General features: G+C 40.6%; 3 protein-coding genes across 10 annotated transcripts in view; 1 reads left to right on the forward strand and 2 right to left on the reverse strand.

Annotated features, from left to right (window-relative positions):
* Nucleotides 1-1,325, reverse strand: part of PGM3 (phosphoglucomutase 3) — a 23,432-nt gene extending 22,107 nt beyond the window's left edge. For 2 of the 3 annotated variants that reach the window (XM_060616053.3, XM_060616051.3), the window contains exon 1: nucleotides 1,223-1,325. The gene's annotated coding sequence lies outside the window, so the exon portion shown is untranslated. Of the gene's footprint in view, nucleotides 1-849; nucleotides 945-1,222 lie in introns of those variants that run through there. The other variant, XM_060616052.3, reaches the window with a different exon arrangement.
* RWDD2A (RWD domain containing 2A) lies at nucleotides 1,308-6,954 on the forward strand. Of its 6 annotated transcripts, none has more exons than XM_060616062.3 (3): nucleotides 1,308-1,489; nucleotides 2,387-2,726; nucleotides 3,747-6,954. In XM_060616062.3, the coding sequence occupies exons 2-3, from the start codon at nucleotides 2,526-2,528 to the stop codon at nucleotides 4,422-4,424; spliced, it is 879 nt and encodes a 292-aa protein (XP_060472045.1). In that variant the 5' UTR covers nucleotides 1,308-1,489; nucleotides 2,387-2,525; the 3' UTR covers nucleotides 4,425-6,954. The 6 variants fall into 6 exon arrangements, with proteins under 6 accessions (XP_060472045.1, XP_060472043.1, XP_060472046.1 ...); XM_060616060.3 differs by having other exon boundaries at nucleotides 2,509-2,726; XM_060616063.3 differs by having other exon boundaries at nucleotides 1,308-1,461.
* A 6,819-nt stretch (nucleotides 6,955-13,773) lies between these two features.
* The window catches only part of ME1 (malic enzyme 1), a 190,553-nt gene continuing 188,296 nt past the window's right edge, over nucleotides 13,774-16,030 (reverse strand). The window contains exon 14 of the mRNA XM_060616066.3: nucleotides 13,774-15,440. Coding sequence (XP_060472049.3) covers nucleotides 15,270-15,440 — 171 coding nt within the window. The 3' untranslated portion in view covers nucleotides 13,774-15,269. The remainder of the gene's footprint in view (nucleotides 15,441-16,030) is intronic.

Raw genomic sequence — 16,030 nt, forward strand, 5'->3', positions numbered from 1 at the left:
GACATACTCCCAAAGGAAAAGCAAAGGGCAACAGCTTCCTCTCCAAGACTGCCCAGACCTCCTAATAAACCTTGCAGTAGATTTTTCTATTTTCATTAACAGAGGACCAGGACACCCTTCTAAATTAAGCTCTGACAGTAGCAACATCTTCTTTCTCCCTTTAATTTAAACAGTGGCCCTGAGCCCACTAGCACTTCCTTCTCTGGGATACTACAGTTTTAAGTGCAACTTCGGGTTTCCAACCTCAGGTGTATATACTATTCACTTCCCCAGTCAGTCCCATTTCCAATTAGCCCAGAGATGAACAGCAGTCCTGTCTCATTTGCTTTACTGTCCTTCGATGCTTCAATGAACAAAAGTTAAAGGAAATGGTAGAAAATTTTTGCTTTTGTCCAACTGGAACAAGCTGGTATTCAGCAAGCTAATTTAGTTTGGTCCAAAGTGATCAAATCTCTTGCACAAGCAAGAATATATTTTGTTAAAAACTGACCATTCGGTAGTATATCATGATTATTCATAAGGGCGTAAACCAGTCCTGTTAAATCCAGAAAGTCTTTTAAAAAGAAAAAAGATCAAATGCTTCCACCCTTCAATGCGTTTTCGGTCCTAAAACTACGTTCAACGAGGGTGCGAACGCTTTTTTTTTTTTTTCAATATATGAAATTTATTGCCAAATTGGTTTCCATACAACACCCAGTGCTCATCCCAAAAGGTGCCCTCCTCAGTACCCACCACCCACCCTCCCCTCCTTCCCACCCTCCATCAACCCTCAGTTTGTTTTCAGCTTTTAAGAGTCTCTTATGCCTTGGCTCTCTTCCACTCTAAACTCTTTTTTTTGAAAGTACTTACAGGTCCAAACGGCGACCACTCTAAAAAAGTTGAGTGCATCCCCCTTCCCTTCATTCAATTACCAACCCCTGGTTTGTTCCGCTTTCCTCCCAGCCCCCAAGTCGCCGCACTTTTTCCGGCTCTCAACCCCTAGTTTCACCCTCTCCCCCCCCCACCCCCCCCTCCCGCCACGCCGCACCGCCCCCCAGGCCTCTGGACCAGAATGCCCAGGGGCACGAGACCCTCCGGGCGCTCTGGAGGCGCCTGGGCGGGTGTGTCCGGCGCACGGTCCGTGGGTCAACCCGCTAGCTGGCCCACTACACCGTCGGCAGGCCGAGCCCCTACGGACTGGGAAGTCCCCTTCTCGCCGCCAAGCCTAAGGGCCCCCGCTCACCTCTGCCTGGAGACTCCCCCTCACTTCCACCTAACCGAGCCGCTCCCCCGCCGCGGCGCCTCCAACCTAACTGAAGCTCTCGGAACCCGCAGACGTGGCCCTGCGTGACTTCCGTCCCACCGCCACGCCCCCCAGCCAATCACGGCGGGGGAGGGGCCGCTGGACCCGCCTCTCCTCCTCGCTGGTAGTGCGCAGCTCGCGCCTGCGGAACTGCGGATCCAGGTTCTGAGAGGGCTTGGGTCTGTTTCCATTGAATGACCGGGAAGGGTGAGGCCCCCGCGGTGGCCCGGGGGTTGGGGCCGAGGGTCGTAGGCCACCAGAGTACTGCGACAGTCCCCGCCTCCAAATTTGGGTTTCGGGGTGGCATTCCTGCGTCCCTGGGAAGCCAGGGTCCCTAGTGGTCCCAGATGGGGGTACCAACCCCGATTGGGGGCCTCTGACAAGGTGGCCTCGGCCATAAACCCTTTTCCCGCATCCCCTCCTCGATTCTCGGGGTTCATCTCCCCAGCCTTTGACTCTGGGAGCCTTCTCGAGTCGCTCCCCCCACCACCCCCGCCACCATCTACCCGCACCAGCTCGCACTAAACACCATCTTATGTATGTACCTGTAAGACTCTCCCTAAGCCTAGGCCCCTCGGGGCAGAGGCCAGGTGGGTCCAAATCGTCCGGAGCGATCTGGGCCGCCCGGGGCTGGTGTGGCTCCCCGAAGAGCCGTAAAGGCCCGCTAGGGAGGGGTTCTTGGCGCTGGGGCCGAGGGGCGGCACCTAGCGTTTGGGGGCCGCGGGGCCCCCAAGACCTCGGAGCCAAGGGAGTTGACCACAGCCCCGCCAGCACTGCGGGCCTCCCTGGCCACAGCGCCCAGCTCCGCCTGAGCCTGAGACCTGGGTGGGATTCGGAAACTGGGCTCCTTGCCTTAACCAGAATTCAGGCTTGCAGAGCATCTGCAGGTGTTGTTTGCCAACCACCTGCAACGGAATAATTTGGAACACTTGTTGAAAGTCCAGATTCCCGGATCTGGGTCGGAAGCGGGGGTGGGCGTGGGTGGGTGACGGACTGGGAATCTGAATTTTAACGAAGTCTCTGGAGGGATGTCGTGCATACTAGATTTGGGGGTCGGGAGATAAAGCGAAGAAAGAGTGTAAGTGTCCCGGTTTGTGCCCCTAGCTGTCGGTGCACAACGTTCCTGCAAAACCGCTTCCAGGGAAAGGGACCTTCCGGAAATTTCTTTGGACGCCGCTGAAATTAAGAAACCTAGTGCCCCTGGGCTTTTCCGGTTTTCCTGGCAGGTGGATTTGGAGGCAGCATGTCCGCTTCAATGAAAGAATGCCTGCAGCTTCAGCTGCTAGAGATGGAAATGCTGTTCTCTATGTTTCCTAACCAAGGAGAAGTAAAACTCGAAGATGTAAATGTCCTGACGAATATAAAGAGATATTTGGAAGGAAAAAGGGAGGCACTGCCACCCAAAATCGAATTTGTGATTACACTCCAGATTGAGGAGCCCAAGGTAGGTACCCTGCGTTGCTTTTATTGTTGCTGGGTGCCCAGCTTTTATTGCAAACACTTGGAAGGAGAGCTTTCTGTCCAGGAAACAAATAGAGAATATTCCAGATTCTTATTTCCTTTACTTGTTTGAAAGTGAAATACGTAAAATATGGGATGCACTGTAAATTGTCTTCAATAAATATCTTGGATTTTACATAAATGCGCACACTTTTTAACAAATATATCTAGTGTTTTTATTAAAAACATCTGCAGTCTCATACTACCATCATTATTTTGTTCACTCGACCAGTTTTTTACCAACCCAACTATCGTAGTATGTACTGTCTTGTATACATATCATGATTTTGATAAATCTAAATCTTACCTTTAGCAAATCTGGCTTGTAAGGAGTGGATGAATGTTTATTTGGTGACACCATAGCACAGAAAGCAAATACCAGATAGGAAATCTAAATACTAAAAATGAGTTTACCTTCATCTTCTGATCCATTGTCTCCAGTAACATTAGCATAGCATAGATAACAAGTGGACTAGGCTTTTAAGAACCCCTCTTCTGGCGATTTTCTGTACATCCTTCAGCTCTCATTTCCTCAGACAAGATCTCCTGGTTCCTCAGACTGAATTCTGTCTCCCTGGTTACACATTTCAGCAGATCCTGCACTTTTCCATGCTTCACATTACCATTGGAATTAAATACTTGTTCTGTGTACTTACTAGTTTAATGTCTGTCTCTTTCACTAGGCTCTACTTTTCACAAAGAGCAGAAGTTGTGTCTAGCTCCTTTGCTTCTTTATCCTAGCATAGGGTCCCTGACACATGGCGAGTGTTCAGTAAATACTGGAATGAATGGATGCTTACATGGAAGGAATAGTGTATATAAAGTACTCGGTAGAGTCTCTGGCACATAGCTGACATTTAACAGTAGCAATAACTATTACATTTATCAAAATCATGCAGTTGCCACTGATAAACCAGCTTAGGTGATTTTACGGTACTTAAATCTATTTGATTTTCATTTTAAGGTGAAAATTGATTTGCAAGTAACCATGCCTCACAGCTACCCCTATGTAGCATTGCAGCTGTTTGGACGGTCTCCTGAGCTTGACAGACAACAGCAACTACTTCTCAACAAAGGTCTCACTTCTTACATAGGGACTTTTGATCCAGGTGAGCTCTGTGTATGTGCAGCAATCCAGTGGTTACAGGACAACAGTGCCTCCTATTTTCTGAACAGAAAGCTCATTTATGAACCGTCTACACAAGCAAAGCCAGTCAAGAACACATTCCTCCGGATGTGGATCTACAGTCACCACATATATCAGCAGGACCTAAGAAAAAAGATTTTGGATGTTGGGAAAAGGTTAGATGTGACTGGGTTTTGCATGACAGGAAAGCCGGGTATAATCTGTGTGGAGGGCTTCAAGGAGCACTGTGAGGAATTCTGGCACACAATTAGGTATCCCAACTGGAAACACATTTCTTGTAAGCATGCTGAAAGTGTGGAAACGGAAGGAAATGGAGAGGATCTGCGCCTTTTCCATTCTTTTGAAGAATTACTCCTTGAGGCCCATGGTGACTATGGATTAAGGAATGACTATCACATGAATCTGGGCCAATTCTTAGAATTTCTGAAAAAACACAAAAGTGAGCATGTTTTCCAGATACTATTTGGTATTGAAAGTAAAAGTTCAGACTCCTAGGACGCCATTAAGTGGCCTATGTGTGTAATTTCATCACTTTAAGTCAGTATTTTCTGTTAATAAGACCAAAATAAAAGGGCCAGTGGCTGTTTAGTATCATCTGTGAGACACCTAGCTCCAGACTTTTTACCTGGTAATGAAACACAAAGGCCTTTTACCTTTTCACAGTGCAAATGTGATGTTATCTCTATGTTCTTATGTTAACTGAAAACTATTTAATTGCAAGTTAATAAAAACACTTTAACTAATGAAGCTGATGATTAAAGAGGAGTCCAAAGCCCATAATTAGTATCACTAGTCATGTTACAGCTCTGAACCCATAAATAACATTTTTGTTTTTCATGATACCACCACACGATGACATACCACATTTTCTTTTCTTATTGGAAGAGTGAATTCTAAGGTTCAAAGCGAGAACAAAGGGCACATGTTTACTACATTTCTTACTTTAAGTTAAACTGCCTATTTATAGTTTTTTCTTTTAGCAGAACTAGGTCCTAAATGTAATGGCAGAGGAATCAGAGAAGTGAGGTCTCAAGGGAAATGAAGATGACACATGATGCTATGTATTCTTTGGCTGTTTTCACCAGCTGATTTATGATACTAAGGAAAAGGATACCAACATTCTTAGTTCTTCCCGACAAAAAAGATACGGTTTCTTGGCCAGAAAAATGTTCCACAACCAATGGGTACTGGCACCCTTTGCCTGTGTGCCAGTATACACTGCTTTGTAGGGCAGGAGTGTTGGGGAGGAGTCATACAGATGGCTCTGTACTGTCACCTTGGGGGAAAGATCCAAGCTCTGCATTTTGGTGAGAAGTCACTGCCATCTCATCTGAAAATTCCCAGCTTCACCAGCCTTTGTCAAAATGTGACTTTTTTAATGACAGTAACCCCTATTTATGCAGCACTTGCCACGCTGTTTCACTGCAAAGTATTTACCCTCCCCAAGAATTTCTGGGAGTCTCACCTGTGTCAAGAGATGTCCTGAGCTGAGACTCTGCAAATTTCTTTGGCTTCCATGGTCTCTCTTTAGCTACTACTGCCCTTTCTCAGGGACCATTTCATTCTCCGGCTGGTCTCAGGCACCCCACTGATGTCCTGGCCCCTCAGGATGCTAAAGGTGGGGTGCCGAGATTTAGTAACGTGGAGGGGAATGAATGCCTCACTCCCGTTTTGTGATACATTCTCTTAGATGCCAAACATAGCTGCATGTGCCAGGGAACTTACAAAATTTTTGATGGAATAGTACATTCTGGTTTTACTTTCTGTGTCTAGCATGCAGACACATGTCCTTGAACTGGGGCAAGGATATAATGGAACAGCAGACCCTGCACTAAGCTGACTCCCTTGACCTTGAGGCCTTGAAACTGGGCCCACTCTGCCCTGCCTACACTCTTAGCTCAGAATGAGTTTCTTTTCAGGGCACAACTCAGACCTTCAAACCAAGGCTCTCGTCTGTCTTTGCCAGATGATCCAGCTTGCCCATTCATGTTTTAAACCTAGCCTTGGATGTGGGTGGGACCCAAGCAAGAGCCTCACACTTTACCTATATACAAAGGGAAAAAATAGGACTTATATTCCCAAAGGCTCATTTCTCAATCTTTATCAGGACTGAAACCAACATGTATCCCATATAATCTCCCCAAGACCGTCAATAAAGTATAATTAGTATTTAGAAGTTCTTAGGCCCTAAGCGGATGTGACTCTATTAACTTTTTTTCCCACATTAGGTGCCTTCCACCTAATCTATGCCAAAACCTCTCATCAATGGTTTTTTTCTATGATTACATTAGAAATAGTGATGGAAAGATAAAGAAGCTTAAAGAACTACAGTATGGAACAAAAAATAGATTATTCATATAATTCAATAAACAAAAGGAGTAACTTTTATGAACTCTTTACTGCTTCTGGAGCTATTTCTGGTGATAATTTTTTCAGAACCTATTTTTACATGCTCAGTATTAGCATGTAGCAATACTTTTTCCTATCAGGAACACTAACAATAGACATTAATTACAGAAAAAGTGTGTTTTATAAAAATATATGTATATATATATATAAGATAATTCAAAGCTCAGTTTCGTATGTATAGTAGACTGCTAGTTTTCTTTGCTCAACGTGATAGAAACACAGACCACCCTCCTCCCCCAGCACCTCTCCCACATACAGCCCCCACTCCCCAGCACACATACAACACTTACTCCGAGGAACTGCCCTTTCTCTGTATGTTTTGGGAGAAGTGACTGGACTCAAGTCACCCTCTGGCAGCCTTCCAGAGAGATGGTTTTGGGCTCTTGCTGCTTAAATCCATAGTGCCACCTTCATTTCTGGCCTACCGAATGCTCAGTTGTTCAACATCTGCCTTTTTTTTCCTTGAAAGTCACATAATCAGTCTCTATTGCTTGGAATTTAAGAATCCTGATACTATATACATTATATTTTTTTAACGGTTATCTGAAAAGAATGGTCTTTCTAAATATTGCAGTGTCTTTTTAAAACTTACTGGATTAAATCAGCCTTTCTTCAAGTATGTTCTCTGCTTCTCATTCCTTATTGGTCTATTATGTGTTGGGCTAAGGGCTGAGGACACTTGCCTAGTGGATTGAGGAGTGGGCCAGATGAGTTGATGGGCATAATACAGTATCTCTAAACCATCCCTATATTAAATCAGATGTATATTGCCTGTGAATTTGAGTTTCCATATATGACTGTTAAATGCCAACCATCCATTCAGAGAACTTGTGAAGGCCTGAGGGAGTCTATCTGAGGTCTTCACAGAATCCTTGTTCAGGACAATTTTCCTTCATTTGCTTTTATCTCATGTAGCCCAGTAGTAAGTTGAAAGAATAGGTATTTTCAGAAGATGGCACAGTTTGCTAAAAAATCCTTATTTTATACAGAATCCTGACTTGCCTCAAAACTCTGAGCCCATTGCGTCTCCCTCATAAGGTCTACATGGTAAAACTACTTTCACTGCAGCCTGGACCAGCTAAAGCAGCCTTTTTCTGAGCCCAGTTAAAGCCAGAAGCATCTGGATCAACTCATAAATGGGTTTGAGCAGTGGACAGAAAATTCAAAGAAGCCCCGCAAACACAGAGGGACCTCTTAGTCACAGGTGGAGCAAGGCACACAATTAGTTAATCATTATGGAAGTAACATCCTAACATGCATCAGACATTGGACCTCCACAAACTTGGCTAAGGCGGCAGGCTCTTGTGCTTTCATGAGGTCTTGCAGCTATTCAGGAAATCCAATGATGCCCATGCTCCAGGTCCTATGAACATACCATCATGAAGGTGTTAGACCAATGTGATGCCCTGTATAATGGTGAGATGATCAAGGTCAAGAGTTATATTCTGGCACAGAGTCAGAGAGTAATGTTGTTTATTGGTAGCACAAACTGCTTCAAGGGCCCTCTACTTACTAGAATATAGGAAAAACAAAAAAGCATTGGCCTGATCAGTAGCTACTCACTGATCTGCTCCAAGAAAGAGAACTTGTCTGTCAGCTGCAGTTGGAATCACCATCTGATTAAGTTAGGGTGATCCAAAGATCATAGTCAAGATGTGATAAGAATCACATCTTTTAAAGCTTTTAAAGCTTCTTTTAAAGCTTTTGATGGTGGGACTTACCTCTGCAAATCAATGGGTACTTCCTGCCAGAATAACCCTTTTTTGTGTGTTATCAAGGATCCAATGTGGTGATAGATGATGAAGAAATCAATTCTAGCTCTTCATTAAGAAAATGACTAGAGGGTGGATTTGTTCCTAACATACACTTAGTCCTAAGCGTACACTTAGGACTTATAGACCGCAATAATTTCTGAGACCCTAGAAATTTGTATTCGTTCAGAGTTCTGTTGCCAGGTGATTTCCAGAAGGCCTAGTAGTCTCCTTTCTGCAATGAATTGTTATCCTAGTAAATGGAAACTCAAAGAAAGATTCTGGATATTACAGAGTTCATCACCTTAGGATCTTTCATCCATATCTATGCATGACAATTTCGTGAACGCCTTGACACTCTATATTGGTGGCTCTAGTCAAGTTTTTCATACTGTTGCTGTTACACATTCCAAGTAGGGCCTACATTGAGTTGCCCATATATTTGGTCCTAAGTCCAGCTAATATTTAGCTGCTATACACTGGTGTGGTTATATCAGTTGTATTATACACTGGCACTCATTTTTCTTGGTCAGCATCTGTGCTGTCCTAATTAGATTTTTCAACATCATTTCAGGCTATGAGGCCCAATGATTTACCAGCCACCACCAAAGATTTTGGTAGGCCAAACTACGATGATTACAGTGAACCAGCTTCCTATTGTGATACTGTTTCCATTGTGTCTCTAGTTGTTAATTGCTGCAAAGTGCTGCTGTCCAGCCTCTATCAACCCCAAGATTCTGATGTCTCCATTAAAATAGGGAGCCCATTTTTAACCACAGAATTTCCCACAAGTCTTCCCAGTTTACAGAGAATAGTCATTAAAATTCCTCAGTAAAATGCTGAATCCAATAATACATTAAAAGGATCATACACCACGAACAAGTGGGATTTATTCAAGGGATGTAAGGATGGTTCAAAATCAGCAAATCAGTCAATGTGACATACCACATTAACAAAATGAAGGACAAAAATCATATGATCATCTCAGCAGATGCAGCACTTGACAAAATTCAACATCCGTTTATAATAAAAACTCTCAACAAAGTGTGTATAGAGGTAATGTACCACACAACATAAAAACCACATATGACAAGCCCACAGCTAATATTATACTCAATGGCGAAAAGCTGAAAACTCTTCCTCTAAATGAGGAACAAGGCAAAAATGCCCATTCTCCCCACTTTTAGTCAACATAGTATTGGAAGTCCTAGCCAGAGCAATTAGGCAATCAATCAATCAGTCAATAATAAATAAAAGGCTTCCATGTTGGAAAGAAAGAAGTAAAACTGTCTCTATTTTAGATGACATGTTACTATATAGAGAAAACCCTAACTACCAATATTCTGTTAGAACTAATAAATGAATTCAGTAAAGCTGTAGGATACAAAATCAATATACAAAAATCTGTTGCATTTTTATACACTAATAAACCATCAGAAAGAAAAATTAACAATTCCATTTACACCAAATAAACAACCTAGAAATAAATTTAACCAAGAAAGTGAAAGAACTCTACACTGAAAACTATAAGATGCTAATGAAAGAAACTGAAGACAACAAAAATAAGTGGAAAGATATCCCATGCTCATGCACTGGAAGAATTAATATTGTTAAAATGTCCATACCACCCAAAGCAACCTACAGACTCAATGCAATCCTTATAAAAAATTCCAATGGCATTTTTCACAGAAATGGAGCAAACAATCCTAAAATTTGCATAGAACCACAAAAGAATCTAAACAGTCAAAGCAGTCTTGAGAAAGGAGAACAAAGCTGGAAGAATCACACTCCCTGATTTCAAACTATATCACAAAGCCATAATGATCAAAATAGCATGGCACTGACATAAAAAGACACATAGATCAATGGAACACAATAGCCCAGAAGTAAACCCATGCATATATAGTCAATTAATTTACAACAAAAGTACCAAGAATATACAATAGGGAAAGAACAGTCTTTCAATATCAATGTTGGAAAAACTGGAAAGCTACATGCAAAAGAATGAAACTCAGTGCCTATCTTATACCATTCACAAAAACCAACTCAAAATGGATTAAAGATGTGAATGAAAAACCTGAAACCATAAAATTTGTAAGAGAAAGTATAGGCGGTAAGCATCTTGATGTCCGTTTCAGTGATGAAATTTTGCATATGATACCAGAAGCAAAGGCAAAAAAAGTAAAAATAAGCAACTGAGACTACATCAAAACTGAAAAGTTTCTACACAAAGAAAGAAACCAACAAAATGAGAAGCAACTTGGGGTGCCTGGGTGGCTCAGTTGGTTAAGCATCAGACTTCGGCTCAGGTCATGATCTCACAGTTCATGGGTTTGAGCCCCATCTCGGGCTGTGTGCTGACAGCCCAGAGCCTGCAGCCTGCTTCAAATTCTGTCTCCCTCTCTCTATGCCCCTCCCCCACTCTCTGTCTCTCAGAAATAAGTAAACATTAAAAAAAATTTTTTTTTAAGAAAAAGCAACCTACTGAATGGGAGGAAATATTTGCAAATCATATATTTGATAAGAGGTTAATATCCAAAATATATAAAGAACTCATAAAACTCAATAGAAAAAAATCCAACTAAAACACAGGCAGAAGATCTGAATAGGCATTTTTACAAAGACATACAGATGGCAAACAGACACATGAAAAGATGTTCATCATTAATCATCAAGGAAACGCAAATGAAAACCACTGTGAGATATTACATCATGCCTGATAGAATGGCTGTTATCAAAAAGAAATAAGAAATAAGTGAAATAAGAAATAAGTGTTGATGAGAATGTGGAGAAAAGGGAACACTTCGGGACTCTTGATAGGAAGGTAAATTGGTAAAACTACTATGGAAAACTGTATGGAGATTCCTCAAAAAATTAAAAATATAAATATCATATGATCCAGTAATTTCAGTTTTGGGTATTTACCCAAAAAAAATGAAAATGCTGATTTGAAAAGATATCTGCACACCATGTTTGTTGCAACATTGTTTTCAATAGCCAAGACATGGAAATAAGCTAAGTGTCCAATAGCAGGTGAATGGATAAAAAAGAAAATGTAATATGTGTGTATATACATAGTCCAGTCATAAAAAAAATAAAAGCTTGCCATTTGTGACAACATGGATGGACCTTGTGAGCATTATGCTAAGTGAAATAAGTCAGAGAAAAACAAATACTGTGTGATCTCTCTTATATGCGGAGTCTACATAAAAGGGGATGTTATGTACAGCATGGTGACTATACTTAATACTCTATTGCATACTTGGAAGTTGCTGAGAGTAAATTTTAAAAGTTCTCATCACAAGGACAAAATTTGGTGATGGATGTTAGACTTATTGTGATTATTTCCAAATGTATGTAAATATCTAATCATGCTGTATATATGAAGCTAATATAATGTTAATTACACCCCAACTTAAAAAAAAATGCTTTTCATGATACTGCTATTCCCATCACCCATGTATTTCTCAAGGTTTTAGTGAAAGGGGGGTCAGTAACAAGGTCTTCTTGGGAGACTCAGGAGATCACTAGGATAAAGATGGTCTGGTTGCACATGACAAATCCACTCCAACATTCCTATCATTGAAATCTTTGAATTCCTTTATATTATTTCAGGAAATATTTGCATTCTCAGTTTCATTTAATTTCATCATTAAGTCCATATTTCAGTCAACTAACTGAACCAAGTAGAATGACTTTCAGCTGCTCAAGGCAGCACACCAAATCCAAAATCTGTGGCAGGTACATCCCTATCAGTCAATTCTATCCAATCCAAAAGCGCACTTCTCCTTTCTCAGTACATTTTCAGAATCCCATATTTTCTCTTGGGGTTTTGCCAATATAAATAAGCAAAGTCAAGAATTCTTTTGGTGGGAATCTTCTTCTCCTGGGTTTCCCTTTCTACTGTATCCAACACAGCTCCTCTCTGGAATCTGATATTAAGAATGTGCAGGTCATGAGAAGTAATGTGGGAAGAGCAGAAGGTAAACTGAGGCGATCACAAAATCTTCAAGCAAGGCAGTAATAACCTTGTTAGAGAGGAAGAGCTCCCACGTTGATTAGCAAGGGAGGACAAGTCAATTCTTACAGTTTGCCTAGGGGTTGAGGGGTTTCCTGGGACACAGAACTTACAGTATTCAAACCTGGGTTATTGTTCACAGTAGCTTAGGGTATCACATGTCTTCCAAATCCCCCTACCCATAGATCCCCATTCCAAATCAAGGTCGTACTGTTTCTGATCAATACTCTTAAGTACAAGGTCTGGTGAAGCTGTGAGTGCAACTCCTCATATAAGCTGGCAACGAGTAGGATTAAGTATGACCTTGTTTTCAGTTATTTCAGCCTTAAAGCTAGTAACACAGAAAAGATTCTTTTGGCAACAACCTAAGCATTGCCTTGAGCTGAGAATTTAATCCTTTGAGCCTCAATGATCTCTTTCTTTATGAACCCATCTCTGTAGAAGCAACCATCATATCCCACAGTTCCTGGATTTCTTTGCCCTTTACAGTGTTTTATGGCAGGAGCCATTTGTCAGCCCAAACCTCCCCATCCTTAGATAATGCGTTCCATCCATTTTTTACCTCCTGTTTGGGTTCTTGAGGTCCCAAAGATACTTTGCTATATTAATTTTTATTGACATTATATTTTTACAATTTATATTTAGGTCTTTAAGCCATCTAAGCTCCCCTTTTTTAAATGATGTAAGGTAGGATTCTAGTTTTAATTTTCTCCACATAGTAGGTCAGCTTTCCCAATCCTCTTACTAAACACCTTATTCTTTTTATCTGTTGATTTTTGTGCTATCTTTGTAATTCATATATTCAGGGGGTCTGTGAGCTTCCATGACTTGGATGCATATGAAAATATCTAGATTTTGGAGGTTAGTATAAGATAAAGCGTTTCATTAATATTTTTATATGGATTACATATTGAAACGATAATCTGGAGATGTCAGTTTAAATAAAATTAACATGGATTCCACCTATATTTTCTTTTTATGAGGCCACTAGAAATTACATAGATTGCTCACTTCCTTTGTCTATTGTACGGTGGTATTCTAGACTGCACTCTAGCAAAAAGAGAGCAGACTATGAAGCAAGATAAACATGGATTTAGAGCCCACCTCCTTGACTTATTAGCTCTGTGGACTTGGTAAGCCACTTAAAATACCTACTTCATAGGAACTTGTGAGGACTACATTAATTAATCTATACAGAATACTTGAAACCTAGTAAGTAATCAACCAATGCTTGTTTTATTGTCTTTCTCCGAGGATAAGGAAGTCGCTCATTTATTATAGTATAGAGCAAATATGACTACACATGTATTAAATGAAGTTCATATTGAAATTAGCTATGAGAATATTTTAAAAATTCATACACTGTCACATGACTGCCAAGGCCCAGCATTATCATTTTAAAATGTAATAGTATTTTTTTTTTTTTTTTTAAAGTTTATTTTTTGGGACAGAGAGAGACAGAGCATGAACGGGGGAGGGGCAGAGAGAGGGAGACACAGAATCGGAAACAGGCTCCAGGCTCCGAGCCATCAGCCCAGAGCCTGACGCGGGGCTCGAACTCACAGACCGCGAGATCGTGACCTGGCTGAAGTCGGACGCTTAACCGACTGCGCCACCCAGGCGCCCCAAAATGTAATAGTATTTTAAGAGAAAAAGACAATCATAATTTTATTCATTCACTTTTTCTACGCTTTAATAAATCTTTTGCATAGGTAAATACATTTTGTTAGAGTTGCAAGACAACATGGAAACAGACAAGAAATAAGCATTCTGAATCTTTTCAAAGTGACTATATTGAGGAAACTCTTGACTAAATGTTACTTTCAGAAATAACCGCACCCTGTCTATTCACACCTGAAACTATCTGTATAATCTTCAACCTTCAATAAAGTCATTGTACAGTATAGTTTATCTTGAACATCTTCTTATACTTTTTAAAAGCATTATTTCAAGAACAGAAATTCTCCAAATAATCCTACAAATAAATAGCAAATGTTATTGCACCTGAGCTTAAGAATTTAAAATGGTTTCCATTGGTTCAGTTATTAATTTCTAAAGTAAAACTTGAAGTTAACAATTTCTGGGCTATAAGTACTGACGGTAATTAGAATATCTTAATACCTGATGTAAAGATAGTTTCTGATACTGGGGAATTGGGTTACAAAATTTCCTCCATACTCAGAGTAAAGTGAGTTTATTGTAATACAGTGAGCTCTAATTACCTGAGCTAATCAAGGAAACACGAGGGCAGGTCACTTAAGTGAGAACCCAGCTTGTCTGGGAACCACGCTCTTGCCCCTGACTCCAGAGATCTTTGTCCTAAGAGGTCAGCTCCACAGGCAGCCCTTTCTCAAGGATATTACCTACTCTCTTTCAGCTCTTTCTGTGGCTCAGGCTATGCTGAATTGAAGGTACCAACTTCTGGACAGGCACCACAGTCTGCAAATGTTCAGCAGCAATAGTGTGAAGGATAGGGCATTCAGTCAGGGGAGGAAGAAAAGTGCTTCTAGAAGGGATATCTGACTGAGAACCAAACTGATAAGAAGATGTAACAATGGGGAAAGAATATTAAAATCTAAGGCTGCACAAGGCATTGTAAACAGCAATGATCTTTCTTAGAAATGTTAGAGTTCAGTTGCACTAGAAGAACTAATATAATGTAGGACTGGAATAAAAATACCTGAGAAGTTATTTTTCTCTAGGCAATCAAGTAAGTGTTGTTTCTGCTTTTAGCAAAAATTCATCTATGCCTAAATTCATTTCTATCTTTATTAAAAAGAAAAAAGAGTAGATTTTTAACAAAATGGTCAACAAAACAATTATGGATTTTAATGTTGAGCATATCAATTTATTACTAATTTTGGTCTTTCCATTAGTTCCCTATATAAAAATGGTGTGTTTCTCAGTAGTAGGTACAATAGCTTTTTAAGAGAACTTGGGCAAAATAAGAGAGAAACCATAAATAATGAGAAAGTAAATGAAGCAAAATTGTCTAGTGTGATGTTTACCCCAAAGTATATTAATATTCTTCCATGAATTTTTATAGTTAAAGTAAAATTATCCTAGTCTAGAATATTATGAGTAATTAGAAAAGATTCCAATCTTTAAAAATTATGAGAAATTAAGATCTCATTAATGGAATTAGAAATGTCAGTAATTATGCTACTGTTCAAGTTTGGTCTGTATTTTCTGGGCCTCTTCAGGCCAAGAATAACAATCAGGTAGAATCTGGTCATAATCAGTGCTATACATCTGAGAGCGGACAAATGCTTCCTTGTTTTGGGGTTCAGGATAAACTGTGGCTGTCTTTCCTTGGTAAGCATCTTTCACAATCTAGGAATAAAAAAAGAATATTAATTATTTTAATGAATAGAGTTGATGGTGAGCACATGTCAGTTTTCATCTGTTTCAAAAAATTAATTTATGTCTCGGTTGTTTACAAAAAATTAAGTTACATTATAATAAAAGCACACATACACAAAGAAGATAGAAAAGGAAAATGCAATTATAAATCACATAGCAGGAGGAGAACAGGACATCGCCAACAACGGAAAGTGTGAAGAATAGAGATTTATCAAAAGTGTGATCATAACAGGATTTCACAGATAATCCAGTGGTGAAAGTTTTGACATGACCTGAACGGTAACTAACTTGAACTAAATACCTTAGTATTCCTGCTAAGTTTGAACTCAGATAGCATGTGGTATCCACAATCCCTGTCCTGACCACAGCCTCCTACAAAATTTCCTTATTTATCCCTGTTCACCTAATCCGCTGGACTCCACAGTCAGTTATAATCCCCCTCCCCAGTATCACAGAATCTCCCGTCTCCCTGTCTTGCTGTCACACTCCCCATTCTAGTTCCTGGTCTGGGCAACCCTCAGTGCTGGCTTTCCCCCTTCATGGCTGCCTCCAGTGATGTC

The sequence above is a fragment of the Panthera onca genome, chromosome B2 (genome assembly GCF_046562875.1).
Source record: "Panthera onca isolate mPanOnc1 chromosome B2, mPanOnc1 haplotype 2, whole genome shotgun sequence".
Taxonomy (NCBI): domain Eukaryota; kingdom Metazoa; phylum Chordata; class Mammalia; order Carnivora; family Felidae; genus Panthera; species Panthera onca.

Bases quoted from the DNA above. Each gene is read 5' to 3' on its own strand.
- RWDD2A (XM_060616059.3), top strand. From the start codon at position 1,818: ATGTATGTACCTGTAAGACTCTCCCTAAGCCTAGGCCCCTCGGGGCAG. The intron at 1,873-2,508 runs GTGGGTCCAAAT...TTTTCCTGGCAG, and splicing joins CCCCTCGGGGCAGAGGCCAG to GTGGATTTGGAGGCAGCATG. The intron at 2,727-3,746 runs GTAGGTACCCTG...TTTCATTTTAAG, and splicing joins TCCAGATTGAGGAGCCCAAG to GTGAAAATTGATTTGCAAGT.